The sequence below is a fragment of the Lucilia sericata genome, unplaced genomic scaffold (assembly GCF_015586225.1).
Source record: "Lucilia sericata isolate MDLA Ls3-8-SP2 unplaced genomic scaffold, ASM1558622v1 Contig000259F_arrow, whole genome shotgun sequence".
Taxonomy (NCBI): Eukaryota; Metazoa; Arthropoda; class Insecta; order Diptera; family Calliphoridae; genus Lucilia; species Lucilia sericata.
This window is the reverse complement of record NW_023994284.1, coordinates 221,793-241,516: the sequence shown is the minus strand read 5'-3', so window position 1 is coordinate 241,516 and position 19,724 is coordinate 221,793. Positions and strand designations below refer to the sequence as shown.

The 19,724-nt window shown below is 33.4% G+C and overlaps 3 protein-coding genes across 3 annotated transcripts; 2 read left to right on the top strand and 1 right to left on the bottom strand.

Annotated features, from left to right (window-relative positions):
- The first annotated feature begins 211 nt into the window (after nucleotides 1-211).
- On the top strand, nucleotides 212-3,977 carry LOC119602855 (inositol oxygenase). Its single transcript, XM_037954629.1, has 3 exons — nucleotides 212-423; nucleotides 503-1,254; nucleotides 3,754-3,977. Exons 1-3 carry the CDS (start codon nucleotides 406-408, stop codon nucleotides 3,860-3,862), a joined length of 879 nt encoding a protein of 292 aa, XP_037810557.1. The 5' UTR covers nucleotides 212-405; the 3' UTR covers nucleotides 3,863-3,977.
- Nucleotides 3,978-4,000: 23 nt separating this feature from the next.
- LOC119602854 (protein suppressor of white apricot) lies at nucleotides 4,001-16,461 on the bottom strand. Its single transcript, XM_037954628.1, is given in 9 exon segments — nucleotides 4,001-5,104; nucleotides 5,541-5,669; nucleotides 8,474-8,944; nucleotides 9,013-9,088; nucleotides 9,090-9,698; nucleotides 9,700-9,984; nucleotides 12,287-12,474; nucleotides 13,186-13,358; nucleotides 15,943-16,461. Coding segments are annotated over 9 exon segments (3,102 nt in total). The 5' UTR covers nucleotides 16,290-16,461; the 3' UTR covers nucleotides 4,001-4,280.
- A 400-nt stretch (nucleotides 16,462-16,861) lies between these two features.
- LOC119602866 (ribonuclease P protein subunit rpr2) lies at nucleotides 16,862-17,527 on the top strand. The gene is made up of 2 exons (XM_037954640.1): nucleotides 16,862-17,110; nucleotides 17,177-17,527. Exons 1-2 carry the CDS (start codon nucleotides 16,947-16,949, stop codon nucleotides 17,517-17,519), a joined length of 507 nt encoding a protein of 168 aa, XP_037810568.1. The 5' UTR covers nucleotides 16,862-16,946; the 3' UTR covers nucleotides 17,520-17,527.
- Nucleotides 17,528-19,724: the final 2,197 nt, after the last annotated feature.

Here is a 19,724-nt window from a genome sequence, read left to right as displayed (position 1 = left end):
AGATATAGTCTATAAATTTGGTTCGATCCTTTGTAAGAATGGTTCTCTTTAAATATTCTCAGTGTATTTTGTTATGTACTTAGTATAGTACATATTTTGATTAATTATCGTGGTGGTTCTGCGTTTTAATGATTAGGGAACCGTTATTCAATGATGTTTGTTTTGTTATTGTTTTTTTATATTAATTTATTTCGTATAACGGCAATCAAATACTGAATTACGAAGATGGGTGACGATTTTTGCGCTCTTCAATTTAAAGATTGCGCTATAAATAAGCCGCATTTCCGTCGTGACTATTTCAAAAGTGAATTTGAAGTGTAACGTTTAACAGCGGTGCAATTAAAATAAATTTAATTAAAATATAGTAAAAAAAGATAAAATATTAAAAGAAAAAATTAAATTAAAATGCGTTTATTACAAGAGGTAAATAAAACGCTCAAGTGTTTTAAGTTTAAAAGAAAATAGCAAAAAAAATTAATAAAAAATATTTACTATATCCTAGCACCAAATCGATTTTATTGATCCTTCGGAATTATTGCGGCCAGAACCCACTTTCGCCGATAAAAGTTTATCGAAATTCCGTGATTATAGTGTAGATGAAACAGATCCTCTCAAGGAACGTGTACGTCAAACTTACCGCCTTATGCACTTAAATCAAACCGTGGATTTTGTTCAAGGACGTCGTCAGAGATGGTTGCAATATAATACCATGAAAGCCACTGTACGTGAAGCTCTAGAGAAACTTAACGATTTAATTGATGAATCTGATCCCGATATTGATTTACCCAATATTGTTCATGCTTTCCAAGCAGCTGAACGGGCACGTGAAGAATTTCCCGAACTCGATTGGTTACATTTGACCGCCTTAATTCATGATTTAGGCAAAATTATGGCTTTCTATGATGAACCTCAATGGTGTGTAGTGGGTGACACTTTCCCCGTAGGTTGTGCTTGGGGTGATAGTATTGTCTATCGTAAGGATAGTTTTGAGGGTAATCCAGATGGTAATAATCCCCAATATAATACAAAGTATGGCATGTATGAACCTAATTGTGGCGTTGATAATCTTTTAATGTCTTGGGGTCATGATGAATACATGTATCAAGTTTTGAAACATAATAAAACAAAATTACCCGACATTGCCTGCAAAATTATTCGTTTCCATTCGTTCTACCCCTGGCACAACGGTGGTGATTATCAGCATTTGGCTAAACCAGAAGATGAGGAGACTAAGAAATGGGTGCTGATATTTAAGTAAGTATTATAGGAGAAATTATTGTCCGGAATCTAAATTTAGAAAATAGAACTTAAACGGTACAAGAACTTGAACTAAACTAGAACCAAACTAGAAATGCACTACAGCTGAACTAGAACTGAACAAGAACTGAACTAGAACTGAACTAAAACTGACCTAGAACTGTAAAAGAACCGAATTAGAACTGAACTAGATTAGATCTAAAACAGAATTAGAACAGAACTAAAACAGAACTAAAACAGAACTAAAACAGAACTAAAACAGAACTAGAACAGAACTAGAACTCAGCTAGAACTGAACCAGAACTGTATTAGAACAGAACTAGAACAGAACTAGAACAGAACTAGAACAGAACTATAACAGAACTAGAACAGAACTAAAACAGAACTAGAACAGAACTAGAACAGAACTAGAACAGAACTAGAACAGAACTAGAACAGAACTTGAACAAAACTAGAACTGAACTAGAACTGAACTAGAACTGAACTAGAACTGAACTAGAACTGAACTAGAACTGAACTAGAACTGAACTAGAACAGAACTAGAACTGAACTGGAACTGAACTAGAACTGAACTAGAACTGAACTAGAACTGAACTAGAACTGAACTAGAACTGAACTAGAACTGAACTAGAACTGAACTAGAACTGAACTAGAACTGAACTAGAACTGAACTAGAACTGAACTAGAACTGAACTAGAACTGAACTAGAACTGAACTAGAACTGAACTAGAACTGAACTAGAACTGAACTAGAACTGAACTAGAACTGAACTAGAACTGAACTAGAACTGAACTAGGAACTGAACTAGAACTGAACTAGAACTGAAACTAGAACTGAACTAGAACTGAACTAGAACTGAACTAGAACTGAACTAGAACTGAACTAGAACTGAACTAGAACTGAACTAGAACTGAAACTAGAACTAGAACTGAACTGAACTAGAACTGAACTAGAACTGAACTAGAAAGAACTGAACTAGAACTGAACTAGAACTGAACTAGAACTGAACTAGAACTGACTGAACTAGAACTGAACTAGAACTGAACTAGAACTGAACTAGAACTGAACTAGAACTGAACTAGAAACTGAACTAGAACTGAACTAGAACTGAACTAGAACTACGAACTAGAACTGAACTAGAACTGAACTAGAACTGAAACTAGAACTGCACTAGAACTGAACTAGAACTGAACTAGAACTGACTTGAAACTAGAACTGAACTAGAACTGAACTAGAACTGAACTAGAACTGAACTAGAACTGAACTAGAACGAACTAGAACTGAACTAGAACTGACTAGAACTGAACTAGAACTAGAACTTGAACTAGAACTGAACTAGAACTGAACTAGAACTGAACTAGAACTGAACTAGAACTGAACTAGAACTAGAACTGAACTAGAACTGAACTAGAACTGAACTAGAACTGAACTAGAACTGAACTAGAACTGAACTAGAACTGAACTAGAACTGAACTAGAACTGAACTAGAACTGAACTAGAACTGAACTAGAACTGAACTAGAACTGAACTAGAACTGAACTAGAACTGAACTAGAACTGAACTAGAACTGAACTAGAACTGAACTAGAACTGAACTAGAACTGAACTAGAACTGAACTAGAACTGAACTAGAACTGAACTAGAACTGAACTAGAACTAGAACTGAACTAGAACTGAACTTGAACTAGAACTGAACTAGAACTGAACTAGAACTGAACTAGAACAGAACTAGAACAGAACTAGAACAGAACTAGAACAGAACTAGAACAGAACTAGAACAGAACTAGAACAGAACTAGAACAGAACTAGAACAGAACTAGAACAGAACTGGAACATAATTAGAACAGAACTAGAACAGAACTAGAACAGAACTAGAGCAGAACTAGAACAGAACTAGAACAGAACTAGAACAGAACAAGAACCGAACTAGAACAGAACTAGAACAGAACTAGAACAGAACTAGAACAGAACTAGAACAGAACTAGAACAGAACTAGAACAGAACTAGAACAGAACTAGAACAGAACTAGAACAGAACTAGAACAGAACTAGAACAGAACTAGAACAGAACTAGAACTGAACTAGAACAGAACTAGAACTGAACTAGAACAGAACTAGAACAGAACTAGAACAGAACTAGAACAGAACTAGAACAGAACTAGAACAGAAATAGAACAGAACTAGAACAGAACTAGAACAGAACTAGAACAGAACTAGAACAGAAATAGAACAGAACTAGAACAGAACTAGAACAGAACTAGAACAGAACTAGAACAGAACTAGAACAGAACTAGAACAGAACTAGAACAGAAGTAGAACAGAACTAGAACAGAACTAGAACAGAACTAGAACAGAACTAGAACAGAACTAGAACAGAACTAGAACATAACTAGAACAGAACAAGAACACAACTAGAGCACAACTTGAACAGAACTAAACCTTTGTTTTTACAAACTACCGTTATTAATTTTCTTTTATAACTTTTCTCCTTCTTTCAGCCGTTATGATTTATACACCAAAAGTGAAAAGATACCTGATATTGAAGCTTTATGGCCCTACTATCAATCATTAATCGATAAATATCTTCCCGGCGAATTGGAATTTTAAAATTTATTATAGAATTTAATATAAATTTAGTAATAATTTTAGTTATATGTACAGTTGGTGGTATATTAAGAAACCTGTGATTTAATATACAAATACAAAAACACATAAAAAATAATAACAAACATTTTTTTATTTTATTTATAATTTAATTTTTATTTACACATTTTATGTAACTACCTAAAACAATGTAAACAACATTTTACGTATATTTATTATCTTTAAACACTAAATACTTAAAGATTAAAAACTTTCTATATAACGTGTGTATGCAGTATGGTAAATATTTATATAAAAAGAAAACTCTATAGTACAAATATGTAGCCCCGGAAGTACTTACTGATATGGGAGAGGGGGTGTAACGGAAGTACTATTTTTTTAAGGTAAAAAGTTATTCAAAAGTAAAACGAAGTTGTAAGATTTAATCATATCTATGTGAACGACTTTTATCTTTATGGGAACGACTACTGCTACTGCTGTAATGGCTGCGACTGGGAGTGTGCGATGATCTTTTGCGTTGTTCTCTATCCCTATCTCTTTCTCTTTCACTGTGGCTTGGTTTGTAATATTCTTCATGATTATTATAACTACGTGATCTACTTCTTTGACGATAACGCTCACTGTGATAATGGCTGTGATGATGACTACGTGAACGAGAGCGCGAACGTGTGCGTGATTTGGAACGAGAACGTTTTTTCGATTTCTTTTTACTTTTGGAGGATTTTTTCGATTTGGATTTTTTCGATTTATGTGATTTTGATTTCGATCTATGAGATCTACCATCATCTTCCCGATCTTCCTCCTCCTCGTCGTCATCATTCGAGGACAACAAAGACTCTGTGGATGGTGTGCGTTTTCTATAATGCCGGCGACTATGTGTAGATGTTATTAAAATGTCTTTGGATCTTGATCTAGAGCGTCTTTTACTATATATTTCTCTAGGTTTAATTTCACTTATTAATTCCACTTCATCATCATCGGACACATTAACGGTGGGGGTTTTATGAAGTGTTAAATCTTTTGATTTTATTGGTATAAGCGGCGGTGACGGAGGTGTCGGAGTTATTATTTTATTTTCAAGTTTTTCTTCTACTTCATCATCGCTATTCGGTCCATACGATGTAATGGGTATGGAGTGTACTGACGCATCTGAATCATCACTATTATTACCCTCATCTTCGTTATTTGATAATTTGGTTTTCTTGACAGCATCTGCTTCGGAATCGTTGTCAGTCTTTGAAACACCTGAATAGATTAAGAAGTGAAAGGAGTAGGAAATTTTATATTATTAAACTACAGCTGGAATGATACTGAACAAGAACCGAACTACAATTGTTCTATAACTGAACTTGAACTGAACTTGAACTAGATTTGTAATTTTAATTGATTTTTTTTTGGTAAAGCAAAGATATCGATAAAATAATAAAATTTTTATATTTAATAATTGTTTGTAAAAAGTTTATCCAACTTTTTAGAGGAGATGTGAGTCATAGATAAGAATTTCATCTTATGAAGACGACTTCATTTACAACAGAAATATTTTAAACTTTAAATTTGTGGAAACAGAATTATTTGGATTTGGCAATTGATATAATTTCAAAGACATTTTGCAATAAAACCCCTTAATTGACTTGTTTTAACGTTGAAGAGAAAAGTAAAAAATATAATTTTTCCCACTTACCTTTAATTTGATTTAAAAATGCCATGGCTTTACGTTTACGCTCCAATTGCAACTGTTTTTCCTTCGATATTAAACCGCCAAGTTTTTCGCGAGCAATTTGGGCCAATTTATCTTTAACTTTTTCTTCAGCTATAAAATGGAACAATAAAACATTAAATAAAAACTATTCATTCATAGAACAGAACCAGAGCAGTACAAGAACAGAACTAGAACAGAACTAGAACAGAACTAGAACAGAACTAGAACAGAACTAGAACAGAACTAGAACAGAACTAGAACAGAACTAGAACAGAACTAGAACAGAACTAGAACAGAACTAGAACAGAACTAGAACAGAACTAGAACAGAACTAGAACAGAACTAGAACAGAACTAGAACAGAACTAGAACAGAACTAGAACAGAACTAGAACAGAACTAGAACAGAACTAGAACAGAACTAGAACAGAACTAGAACAGAACTAGAACAGAACTAGAACCGAACTTGAAGAACTTGAACAGAACTTGAACAGAACTAGAACAGAACTAGAACAGAACTAGAACAGAACTAGAACAGAACTAGAACAGAACTAGAACAGAACTAGAACAGAACTAGAACAGAACTAGAACAGAACTAGAAGAACTAGGAACAGACAACTAGAACAGAACTAGAAACAGAACTTAGAACAGAACTAGAACAGAACTAGAACAGAACTAGAAACAGACACTAGAAACAGAACTAGAACAGAACTTAGAACAGAACTTAGAACAAACTAAGAACAGAACTAGACAGAACTAGAACCAGAACTAGAACAGAACTAGACAGAACTAGAACAGAACTAGAACAGAACTCGAACACGAAACTAGAACATGAACTAGACAGAACTAAAACAGAACTAGGAACAGAACTAGAACAGAACTTGAACAGAACCTAGAACAGACACTAGAACAGAACTAGAACAGAACTAGAACAGAACTAGAACAGAACTAGAACAGAACTAGAACATAACTAGAACATAACTAGCAACATAACTAGAACAGGAACTAGAACAGAACTTAGAAAAACTAGAACAGAACTAGAACAGAACTAGAACAGCAACTAGAACAGAACTAGAACAGAACTAGAACAGAACTAGAACAGAAACTAGAACAGAACAAGAACAGAAACAAGAACAGATCTGGAACAGAACTAGAACAGAACTAGAACAGAACTAGGACAGGACTAGAACAGAACTAGAACAGAACTAGAACAGAACTAGAACAGAACTAGAACAGAAACTAGAACAGAACTAGAACAGAACTAGAACAGAACTAGAACAGAACTAGAACAGAACTAGAACAGAACTAGAACAGAACTAGAACAGAACTAGAACAGAACTAGAACAGAACTAGAACAGAACTAGAACAGAACTAGAACAGAACTAGAACAGAAACTAGAACAGAACTAGAACAGAACTAGAACAGAACTAGAACAGAACTAGAACAGAACTAGAACAGAACTAGAACAGAACTAGAAACAGAACTAGAACAGAACTAGAACAGAACTAGAACAGAAACTAGAACATAACCTAACTAGAACATACTACTAGAACAGAACTAGAAACTAGAAACTAGAACAGAACTAGCACAGAACTAGAACAGAACTAGAACAGAACTAGAACAGAACTAGACACAGAACTAGAACAGAACTAGAACAATAGAACTAGAAAGAACGAACGAACAGAAGACAGATCTGGAACCGAACTACGAACAGAACTAGAAACGAACTAGGACAGGACTAGAACAGAACATAGAACAGAACTAGAACAGAACTAGAACAGAACTAGAACAGAACTAGAACAGAACTAAGAACAGAACTAGCACAGAACTAGAACAGAACTAGAACAGAACTAGAACAGAATTAGAACAGAACTCGAACAGAACTCGAACAGAACTAGAACCAGAACTAGAACAGGACCTAGAACAGCAACTAGAAACAGAACTAGAACAGAACTAGAACAGAACTAGAACAGAACTAGAACAGAACTAGAACAGAACTAGAACAGGAACCTAGAAACAGAACTAGAACAGAACTAGAACAGAACTAGAACAGAAACTAGAACAGAACTAGAACATAACTAGAACATAACTAGAACATAACTAGAACAGAAACTAGAACAGAACTAGAACAGAACTAGAACAGAACTAGAACAGAACTAGAACAGAACTAGAACAGAACTAGAACAGAACTAGAACTAGAACAGAACTAGAACAGATCTGGAACAGAACTAGAACAGAACTAGAACAGAACTAGGACAGGACTAGAACAGAACTAGAACAGAACTAGAACAGAACTAGAACAGAACTAGAACAGAACTAGAACAGAACTAGAACAGAACTAGAACAGAACTAGAACAGAACTAGAACAGAACTAGAACAGAACTAGAACAGAACTAGAACAGAACTAGAACAGAACTAGAACAGAACTAGAACAGAACTAGAACAGAACTAGAACAGAACTAGAACAGAACTAGAACAGAACTAGAACAGAACTAGAACAGAACTAGAACAGAACTAGAACAGAACTAGAACAGAACTAGAACAGAACTAGAACAGAACTAGAACAGAACTAGAACAGAACTAGAACAGAACTAGAACTAGAACAGAACTAGAACAGAACAGAACTAGAACAGAACAAACAGAACAGAACAGAACAGAACAGAACAGAACAGAACAGAACAGAACAGAACTAGAACAGAACAGAACTAGAACTAGAACTGAACTAGAACAGAACTAGAACAGAACTAAAACAGAACTAGAACAGAACTAGAACAGAACTAGAACAGAACTAGAACAGAACTAGAACAGAACTAGAACAGAACTACAACTGAACTACAACTGAACTACAACTGAACTAGAACTGTACTAGAACTGAACTAGAGCTGAACTAGATCTCAACTCACACATACATTCTCACCTTTCTTTAATTCCTTATGACGTTGCTGTTGCTGCTGTTCAAATAAAGCATTTCGTTCCGCTTCTGCTTTGGAAGTGTTTGAAGTGCTGCTGGTGTTTATAGCTACAGAACTGGTAGATAATTTTGTCACAGAACTGGTTGGTAATTTTGTTGTTAATTTCTCGGCATCATAGCGTGTGGATAAGGATTTTAAGTTACTATTACCACTACTTCCACCACTATTGGCAAGAGGCGTTGTTTGTCTTAAAGCTAAGGTGGCCGCCAACTGAGCATTTCTAGCCATTAGCTGGGATTCAACCAATTGTATGGCTTTTTGTACATGTTCGGGTACATGACGTTGGGAACTGTTAGCTGATGCATTTGTTTTTGGTTTATCCTCATCATCGCTGTGTTCTTGAGGTAAAGCGGGCTGTTGCAGGGAAACATTTGTTGCAGTTTCATCTTTATTTTTTATGGAAAACGATACAGGGTCTAGAGGTAAAACAATAACAAAGATTTAGTTTTTGTTTACTTTGTAATTACTATACTTTTAAACCTACTTGTTGCTGTCGATTTATCACCACTTAAACCTTTTTTACTTAAAAGCGCCTCTGCTACTTCTTTAGCTTTACGTTTTCTTTTGTTCTTTAGAAGCGGCATTAGGGTCTCCCGTTATTTTATACATATAATAAGGATAAAATTCATTATCAGGCAGCAAGAAAGTAAAACGTTCTACAGATTTACTGCGCAACGTTTCCTCAAATTGTCGTCCATTCTTTATGACATACACTGCAGTTTTATCGATAATATTTTGTAAACTTTCCGGTGGTAATGGAAATTCTAATTTCGGTGGTGTTTTCTCTCCCTCGGCTTCATCAGCCTCTTCTTCCTCTGTTTCCGAATCGGAAGAGTAATTTTGTGCCAAAGCCAATGCACTGGAATTTTTTAAAATCTCCACTTTTGGCTGTGAATCATTTAATGTATCAGTAGTTGTTTTTGTTTGCCCCGTATTAGAGTTGGAATTTTCATCTTGTTCCGTCACAAAAGTGGCACCATTATATTGTAACAACACTGGTGTTAAGGAAGGGGAATTATTTGCACTTTCCTGCTGTGAGTTCAAACTTTGTCTAGAACTTTCATCGTGCAGTTCGGAAAGTGGTACACCCTTAATTTTACTTATCAACTGTGTATAAGCACAATCCGCTGAGGGTTTGTATTTAATGGTGGGTACTGTTACAACAGGTTTTTAACACCACATTTTCTGTCCCAGAGCCCAGTGTATTACTATTGGCATTGTCACCACTTTCTTTGGGGTCTTTTTCTTTGGCTTCGGTGTGCTGGGGATAGGTGCCATCTTTTATGGAACTTACCACATATTTATAGTAGGGATTTAGTATGGAGTTTCGGGATAAAAATTCAAATTGTACATTATTCGATTGTTTGGCTTTTAATAGAATTTCCATTTGTACACCTTGAGAGGCTATAAAACGAGCGGTTTTCTCGATTATAGCATGTTGTTTCATTGTTTCAGGCTGCAACGGTTTAAAGAATTATACGAAAAATGTATTATTTTCGAGAAACATGTTTGAAATATTAACTATAGAACAGAACTAGAGGGGAACTAGAAGAGAACTAGAACAGAACTAGAACAGAACTAGAACAGAACTAGAACAGATCTAGAACAGAACTAGAATAGAACTAGAACAGAACTAGAACAGAACTAGAACAGAACTAGAACAGAACTAGAACAGAACTAGAACAGAACTAGAACAGAACTAGAACAGAACTAGAACAGAACTAGAACAGAACTAGAACAGAACTAGAACAGAACTAGAACAGAACTAGAACAGAACTAGAACAGAACTAGAACGAACTAGAACAGAACTAGAACAGAACTAGAACAGAACTAGAACAGAACTAGAACAGAACTAGAACAGAACTAGAACAGAACTAGAACAGAACTAGAACAGAACTAGAACAGAACTAGAACAGAACTAGAACAGAACTAGAACAGAACTAGAACAGAACTAGAACAGAACTAGAACAGAACTAGAACAGAACTAGAACAGAACTAGAACAGAACTAGAACAGAACTAGAACAGAACTAGAACAGAACTAGAACAGAACTAGAACAGAACTAGAACAAAACTAGAACAGAACTAGAACAGAACTAGAACAGAACTAGAAAAGAACAAAACTAGAACAGAACTAGAAAAGAACAAAACTAGAACAGAACTAGAACAGAACTAGAACGGAACTAGAACAGAACTAGAACAGAACTAGAACAGAACTAGAACAGAACTAGAACAGAACTAGAACAGAACTAGAACAGAACTAGAACAGAACTAGAACAGAACTAGAACAGAACTAGAACAGAACTAGAACAGAACTAGAACAGAACTAGAACAGAACTAGAACAGAACTAGAACAGAACTAGAACAGAACTAGAACAGAACTAGAACAGAACTAGAACAGAACTAGAACAGAACTAGAACAGAACTAGAACAGAACTAGAACAGAACTAGAACAGAACTAGAACAGAACTAGAATGGAACTAGAATGGAACTAGAATGGAACTAGAATGGAACTAGAACAGAACTAGAAAAGAACTGGAACAGAACTAGAACAGAACTAGAACAGAACTAGAACAGAACTAGAACAGAACTAGAACAGAACTAGAACAGAACTAGAACAGAACTAGAACAGAACTAGAACAGAACTAGAACAGAACTAGAACAGAACTAGAACAAAACTAGAACAGAACTAGAACAGAACTAGAACAGAACTAGAAACAGAATAGAACAGAAACTAGAACAGAACTAGAACAGACTAGGAACAGAATCTAGAACAGAACTAGAACAGAACTAGAACAGAACTAGAACAGAAACTAGAACAGAACTAGAACAGAACTAGAACAGAACTAGACAGAACTAGAACAGAACTAGAACAGAACTAGAACAGGAACTAGAACAGAACTAGAACAGAACTAGAACAGAACTAGAACAGAACTAGACACAGAACTAGAACAGAACTAGAACAGAACTAGAACAGAACTAGAACAGAACTAGCACAGAACTAGAACAGAACTAGACAGAACTAGAACAGAACTAGAACAGAACTAGAACAGAACTAGAACAGAACTAGAACAGAACTAGAACAGAACTAGAACAGAACTAGAACAGAACTAGAACAGAAACTAGAACAGAACTAGAACAGAACTAGAACAGAACTAGAACAGAACTAGAACAGAACTAGAACAGAACTAGAACAGAACTAGAAACAGAACTAGAAACAGAACTAGAACAGAACTAGAAACAGAACTAGAACAGAACTAGAACAGAACTAGAACAGAACTAGAACAGAACTAGAACAGAACTAGAACAGAACTAGAACAGAACTAGAACAGAACTAGAACAGAACTAGAACAGAACTAGAACAGAACTAGAACAGAACTAGAACAGAACTAGAACAGAACTAGAACAGAACTAGAACAGAACTAGAACAGAACTAGAACAGAACTAGAACAGAACTAGAACAGAACTAGAACAGAACTAGAACAGAACTAGAACAGAACTAGAACAGAACTAGAACAGAACTAGAACAGAACTAGAACAGAACTAGAACAGAACTAGAACAGAACTAGAACAGAACTAGAACAGAACTAGAACAGAACTAGAACAGAACTAGAACAGAACTAGAACAGAACTAGAACAGAACTAGAACAGAACTAGAACAGAACTAGAACAGAACTAGAACAGAACTAGAACAGAACTAGAACAGAACTAGATCAGGACAATGACTGAAGAGAACGTATCCATTAAATAGTCTACTCACCAATTGCATTCCCTCTGGCACTTGAAAATTGTAGGGTAATTGAAATGCTTGTTCAGCTTCTTCACATGATGGTGAATTGGAAAACTCTTCGCGATTGGGACCAATTTGTTGTGATTGATCGTATGAAAAGCCAACTTGACTATAACTACAGCCATTGGTTTCCTGTTGCAGACGTTTCAATTCCTCCTCTAATCACATCAATAAATGCACCAAAGCCAAAATAAACCCAAAAAAAGTATTAGAAGAAAGATAAAAAGAAACCAGAATAAGTTTTCCAGCAATGAAACATGATATAAAAAATCACAACAGAAATTGTTGTCGGCAAGAAAAAAATCTAAAAAATTTATGTTATAATAAAAGCTTATAATTTTTAGAGTAATAAAAATGTTGTTTCTTTTTTAAATAAACGAATTTTAAAGCTGTTGCAGTAGAAGGACATCTTTAATTTACAATAACAAGTATACACTGACGGATATATTTCTCAGGGAATTGCAGCTTTTAGTTTTTGTAAAATCTGTAAATAAATATTAGCATTTATATGAAAATATTTTGGTATTTACCTGTGGCGGAACGTAATTTTCACATCCTTAAACTGTCAACTTAAGCCTAAAGCTTATTTAAAAAGCTTTCATAACTAACAAGCTTTTTAATGTAGTTAAATGGCTAAAATCCTTTCGTGGAGTATAGTTTACTTACGTGTAGGCATTTTATTTATAGTTTTTATTAAGGAATGTTTAATTTTTACTTTATCACTTTTATTTAAAAGCTAAATTATATTTATATTACAAAAAATGAAGGGAGCTTTAGTGGTAAAGCTCCCCAACAAAATATTTTAGGACATAGTAATTTTGTTTAAATGTTTTAAACAATTAACAATTGTAAAATTTTAGCCAACTTACCCTGTTTGGTTATGACATCTTCCTCATTGTTGTATAAAAATAAATAACGTTCTTCTTCGCACAATTGTTCGGCTCTTTGTTCCTCAGCCGTCAGATAATCTAAACGGTTGCCATAACCTCCCGGTGGTGGTTCATAGGGAGTTAAATCATATAAAGCACCACGCACATCATATCTGATATTTGAGCGCAAACGAATACATAGTTTTTTGGATACATGATGTTGTGGGCAGTTTTTCAAAATTGATTTTTTTTAAATTTTGTTTCAGTTTTATTTTATTTTGTTAAGTGAAGGGCATTCGTTTGTTTAACACGTATGGAAAGAAGAAATAATAGTTGACAAAATAAAATTAAAATCATATTCAAAACAAGAGCGCAACTAAAGAAATTATTAACAAAAAGAAAACAGAAATAAAACTATTTACATGTTTTTATCTTTAAATGGATTTTTTTCTTTTAAATAACAACCTAAACTTTTGGGATTTTATTTTGTTTTAAATCATTTTAATTAATAATACATACATACCATTTTACGTTTCATTAGTTTTATCTTTTAAAAAAATCGGTTCATACGTGTATATCCAAAATATAAATTTAACTTTTAAAACCAAAAATATTTGTACATTTTACAGCATTGTCAAGTAAAATATTTTATTCTAGAATTGAGTTTATCCTTTAGGGCTGATTAGTGGACATCTTGTTGAAGGAGCATTTGGTGTTTTCCTTTAGGACTAATTCTAAATCTAAATTCTTTATGCTTTGCGAAACATTTATACTTTGCAAGAAAGGTTTTTTAATCTTAAAAGCAAATTAGTCAAACTCGTAATAAAATTGGACTTTCAATAAAAGTGCTAAAAATTAAAAGTCCAACCAGACTATGCAGTTATAGTTTAGTTCTAGTTCATTTCTAGTTCAGTTCTAGTTCAGTTCTAGTTCAGTTCTAGTTCAGTTCTAGTTCAGTTCTAGTTCAGTTCTAGTTCAGTTCTAGTTCAGTTCTAGTTCAGTTCTAGTTCAGTTCTAGTTCAGTTCTAGTTCAGTTCTAGTTCAGTTTCTAGTTCACTTCTAGTTCAGTTCTAGTTCAGTTCTAGTTCAGTTCTAGTTCAGTTCAGTTCTAGTTCAGTTCTAGTTCAGTTCTAGTTCAGTTCTAGTTCAGTTCTAGTCAGTTCTAGTTCAGTTCTAGTTCAGTTCTAGTTCAGTTCTAGTTCAGTTCTAGTTCAGTTCTAGTTCAGTTCTAGTTCAGTTCTAGTTCAGTTCTAGTTCAGTTCTAGTTCAGTTCTAGTTCAGTTCTAGTTCAGTTCTAGTTCAGTTCTAGTTCAGTTCTAGTTCAGTTCTAGTTCAGTTCTAGTTCAGTTCTAGTTCAGTTCTAGTTCAGTTCTAGTTCAGTTCTAGTTCAGTTCTAGTTCAGTTCTAGTTCAGTTCTAGTTCAGTTCTAGTTCAGTTCTAGTTCAGTTCTAGTTCAGTTCTAGTTCAGTTCTAGTTCAGTTCTAGTTCAGTTCTAGTTCAGTTCTAGTTCAGTTCTAGTTCAGTTCTAGTTCAGTTCAGTTCTAGTTCAGTTCTAGTTCAGTTCTAGTTCAGTTCTAGTTCAGTTCTAGTTCAGTTCTAGTTCAGTTCTAGTTCAGTTCTAGTTCAGTTCTAGTTCAGTTCTAGTTCAGTTCTAGTTCAGTTCTAGTTCAGTTCTAGTTCAGTTCTAGTTCAGTTCTAGTTCAGTTCTAGTTCAGTTCTAGTTCAGTTCTAGTTCAGTTCTAGTTCAGTTCTAGTTCAGTTCTAGTTCGTTCTAGTTCAGTTCTAGTTCAGTTCTAGTTCAGTTCTAGTTCAGTTCTAGTTCAGTTCTAGTTCAGTTCTAGTTCAGTTCTAGTTCAGTTCTAGTTCAGTTCTAGTTCAGTTCCAGTTTACTTACTAGGCTATATTCCATTCAAGGCTATAATCCTATAATCTATAGACTAGTTAATGACTATTGACAGACTAGGCTAGGGACCCTGCATTTTTCAGACATTTAAATTGATTTTAGCTGTCAAATTGTGCATATCAAATTGTACATCCAAAAGCTTTTAGAGATCAACGGCTAATAGAATATTTAAGTCCGTTCATTCACAATGATTCCGCTGTTTTTTAGGCCCTTAGGAGCTGAGCGGTTATCTTGTTGTAGATATGTTGTTCTTAATTATAATTTTTTCTTTAAAAAAAAACTTATATAAAAATCGGGTTTAAAACAGCATTTATGTTCCATACAACCTACATACATACATAATTTCGAGAATATTTTTAAATAAAAAATTAACCCTTTTTAGATTCATATCTTAAATATTCAATTTATGCTGTAAATTATTAAAAATTATTAAATATAAAATAAATGACTAGAAATAACTTAATAAAAAATAATCGGGCATACCCGACCACATGATACCCTACACCAGTTTATGTTGAATCATTCATGGAAGTCATATCTGGAGGGTAGATTGAGTCGAAATTCAAAGGTCAATGTTATTTTCTAAAGGGGATCTTATATTTTGAGAATTTTCCAGTCTGATTTATGGGTACCGGGCACTCGACCAGTATAACGGATTCAATTTTGAACGTTTCAAACATCAGCACAAACCCATAATGGTGTAAGGTATAACAAAATAATAAATGCATTAAGAAAACTTATTCTATACAAAAAAGTATTAAATGCGTTTAATCAACGCATATTTTGTTAAGACATTTTTAATTTTATCAAAAAAAAAAAACTTATTTATGAATATTTAATAAACAAATATTAACCTGTCAATTTTTAGATTATTATCGCCCATCCAGGGTATTAAATGTTTGCCCTGATCAATATCACGGGCTTTGGCATCATCGCGAAATACTTTGCAGGCATAACCAAATACCAATAAATCAACATGACGCACTTCGTTGGCATTGGATGTACTCGACAACGAAGATGATGAAGCAGATAAACCGGACATAGAGCCATTCACTTTACGTAAAATGCCATTAACTGTATTAGAGCTGTTGCTAGCAGCGTTTGCGGTATTGAGACTGCTGCTGCCTATACCTCCAGTATTTCCATGGGTCGTGTTATGGTCATGGCGTGTATTGTAAGTATGCCTGGCATTAAATGGCATATTTTATAATTTATTATTGTAGATATTAATTAAAAACTATTTAATGCTTTGTTAAGCATAAATTTATTTAAGATTTTTGCAATTTTTTGATAATAATTCACATGAAAATTTTTTCTTCACAATTTTTTCACAAAAATTAGCTAATTTTTTCACAACACAGTTGTTACAATGTGGGTAATATGTTAGGACAAAAAAAAACGCTAAATTGCAGACTATTATTCTAAAAAATCTTCTAGCGTTTTTTGAAAAGTTTTTAAAATTTGTCGAAATTTTTATCTATAAATTGTTTTTTATTTTGAAAAATTGTTTTGGTTTATTTGTTGAAAGCTATTTGCTGCTTCAAATATTTATTTTTAATAATAAATGCTATTGTTTTATTAAACAAATTCTGTTTATTAACCAACAAACTCGCTTAAATAACAACACTTACAATTTTCCTTTATACAAGCTGTGTTTAGTTCACATATATAATAGTTTACTTTATAACAGTTAAGTAGAAAAATAAAAAACTGTTCTACTCAACAGCTGTTAATTAACAGCTCTGTTTTTGTTATTAGTAAATAAAAGTAAACAAACAACTTTTTACACGTGAATTGTTTTGTTTATATTTAAAAAACATTTAATTTACTAATAAAAACTATTTAATTTTAAAGTAAAATGTCTCAAACTAAAACAAAACATCATTTTCAAGGAAAAGAATGTTTTAGTCGCATGAATTTCTTATATCAAGCTTCCCTGCTAATGGCTGGCAAAAATAATGCACTCTCCTCCTACTATGGGGAACTTTGTAAGAATGTGGGCAAAAAGGCGGTACTAAGAATGTAAGTAGTATTATTTTCAAGAAATATTATTAAAACTTTACCTATAATTTCTTAAAATAATTCCAGAGATCCCACTGTTAAACGTGACTTATGCAAACGCTGCTCTTTGGCACAAAAGCCAGGTATTACCAGCGATTTGAATGTTAAAAGTCTGCGCAAGAAAAGAAGAAAGCCTAAAGATGTGGAACATTTAGATCAGGATTGTCAAATGCAAATGGCTTGTAAATTATGTGGTTATCAAAGAAATTTTAATGTTAAGACAGAATATAAATTTTGGTTAGAGAATCCTGAATCTGTGGCAGAAGTTTGCAATATTAAGACTGAGGAAAAGCAGAATAACAATATTAAAGTATCTAATGATAAGGTTATTAAAATAACAAAGACTGATAAGAATAAAGATAAAGATTAAACATGAAATGGCTAGTTTTATACAAAATAAACCAAATAAGTCTAAACTGTAGTCTAAAATCCATAGCATAGTATATTGTCTGAAATATAGTCAAGTCTGGACTATAGTCTAGTCTATAGTCTGTACTATATTCCAATCTATAAGCTAGTCTATAGGCCGATCTAATGTATAGACCAGTATATTGTCTATACTCCTTTAATCTAATATATAGTCTGAACTGGAGTCTGATCTATAGTATGGACTATATTCCTGTCTATAGTTTGTACTATTTCCTAGTCTATAGTCTGGACTATACCTTATAGTTTTGTCTGTAACCTATTCTACAATTTATTCTATTGTCCGGTCTAAATCATTTTCTATTCTATAGTTTGGTCAGTAGTCTAGTCTAGAGTTTTTTATATATCCTGGTCTATGGTCTGGGCTATAGTCTAGTATCTTCTTCAGACTACAGTCTTAATCTAGAGATCAAGGAAACTTTTTAAAAACAAGTTTACATATTCTTCACAATCCCCTATTGTCAGAGCCCTGCGCCGACAAATAAATATTAACGGCGACGGCGATTGACACTAAATATGTCGGCGGCGGCTTAAAATCGACTGTAAGCCGGCTAAGTTTTCAACTACGTTTAGTTTTTAATTTTTCAACGATTTTAAATAAAAACGGAATCCGAGAGATCAGAAAGTAGGATTTTGGAAGCAAATATATTGTTTATAACAACAAAACAGAGCAAACTCAAAAGTTGTATGAGAAATTGTGCAGGGATGAATAAAAAATTCTTAAAAATTTAAAACAAATCCTTTCTCCAAGTTTTACTAGGATCTGCCGATATTTAATCCTATCTTCCATATAAAACATCTTGCAGAAAATCAGTTTCTAAAAAATTTTGCTTAAGAAAATGATCAATAACGTAAAAACAAAGATATTTTATTTGTTTATTTACTAGCTATACCCAGTGTGCTGTGCTATCCTAAAAGCAATATAAATAAGAAACCTACTTAACAATTTTGATGATTCTAACTACAATAGTTTTCCAGATATACAATTTGTTACATATGGGAGATTCCACGTTTAATTTAATCTATGAAAAACTTGAATAATCTAATAGTTTCCAGATATAAAAAATTTTGTATTTAATTCATATGGGAAGTGCCAAGCCCCCCATTGAAAGTTCGCCCGTTATTCTCTAAATGGTCTTCAGTAAAATTTGAAGATTCTAGCTCCAATAGTTTCTCAGATATTTTCTATTTAATTCATATGGGAGCTCCAAGCCCCCCAGATGAAAGTCCGCCCTTTTTTCTCCAAAATGTTCAGATGAATATTAAAGTTGTTCGTGCAAAATTTGAAGAATTTAGTTATATTAGTTTCCCAGATAAACGAATTTTTGTATTTAATTCATATGGGAGGTTCCGCTCCCCTCATTGGTAGTCCCCCAATTTATTACCCAAAATGTTTACATGGATGTTAAAGTTCTTCCAGAACAACATCATTTAATGGGATCACAAAGAGATTGAAAAATATTCCAAAAGTTTCACTTTGAAAACATTATTAGAATGTATGAAAACTCGCAACTTTAAAGGCAGACTATTCCTATTTTAGCGGTAATTTATGATTAAAATAAGTAAGAAGTAAGAGTTATATTCGACAAATCATATGTCGTAAAAAAGCAAATTTCGGAAGTGGTCCGATCATTAGATTAATAAGAACGTCACCGTGATTTTCAGATTAGGGACTTAAATGTGGATTTGGATCAATAATATATATAATTTAAAGTATTTTTTTTTTAATTCTACTATAATTCTATCATAATGATAACTTTTGGAATGATGTATTAGCTATAGACTGATTTTCTGTAAGAGGGTTATATTGGCGGACCGAACCTCATAACTTTATTTTTCGGTTCCTAAAATGTTTTTTTTCGTCGACATCGACATTTTAAATCCATTTATGTGCGTTTAAGTCATTTTCTCAAGAAGATTTCATATACATATTTGCATTACATATTTTCGTTCCAACAAAAATTGTTTTATTATGGTATTATTAAGTACGTAAAAAACGTTAAAATCAATTATTGAAGGGGGCAGGGTCAATTATGGCCTATAGAAATTTCGATTGATATCGAGCCATTTTTGCAAAATGGGCGTAAGCGAGATAAATTTTCGTTCAATTAGGATACTGCGTGTTTAATTTTATGTTTATATATTCAAT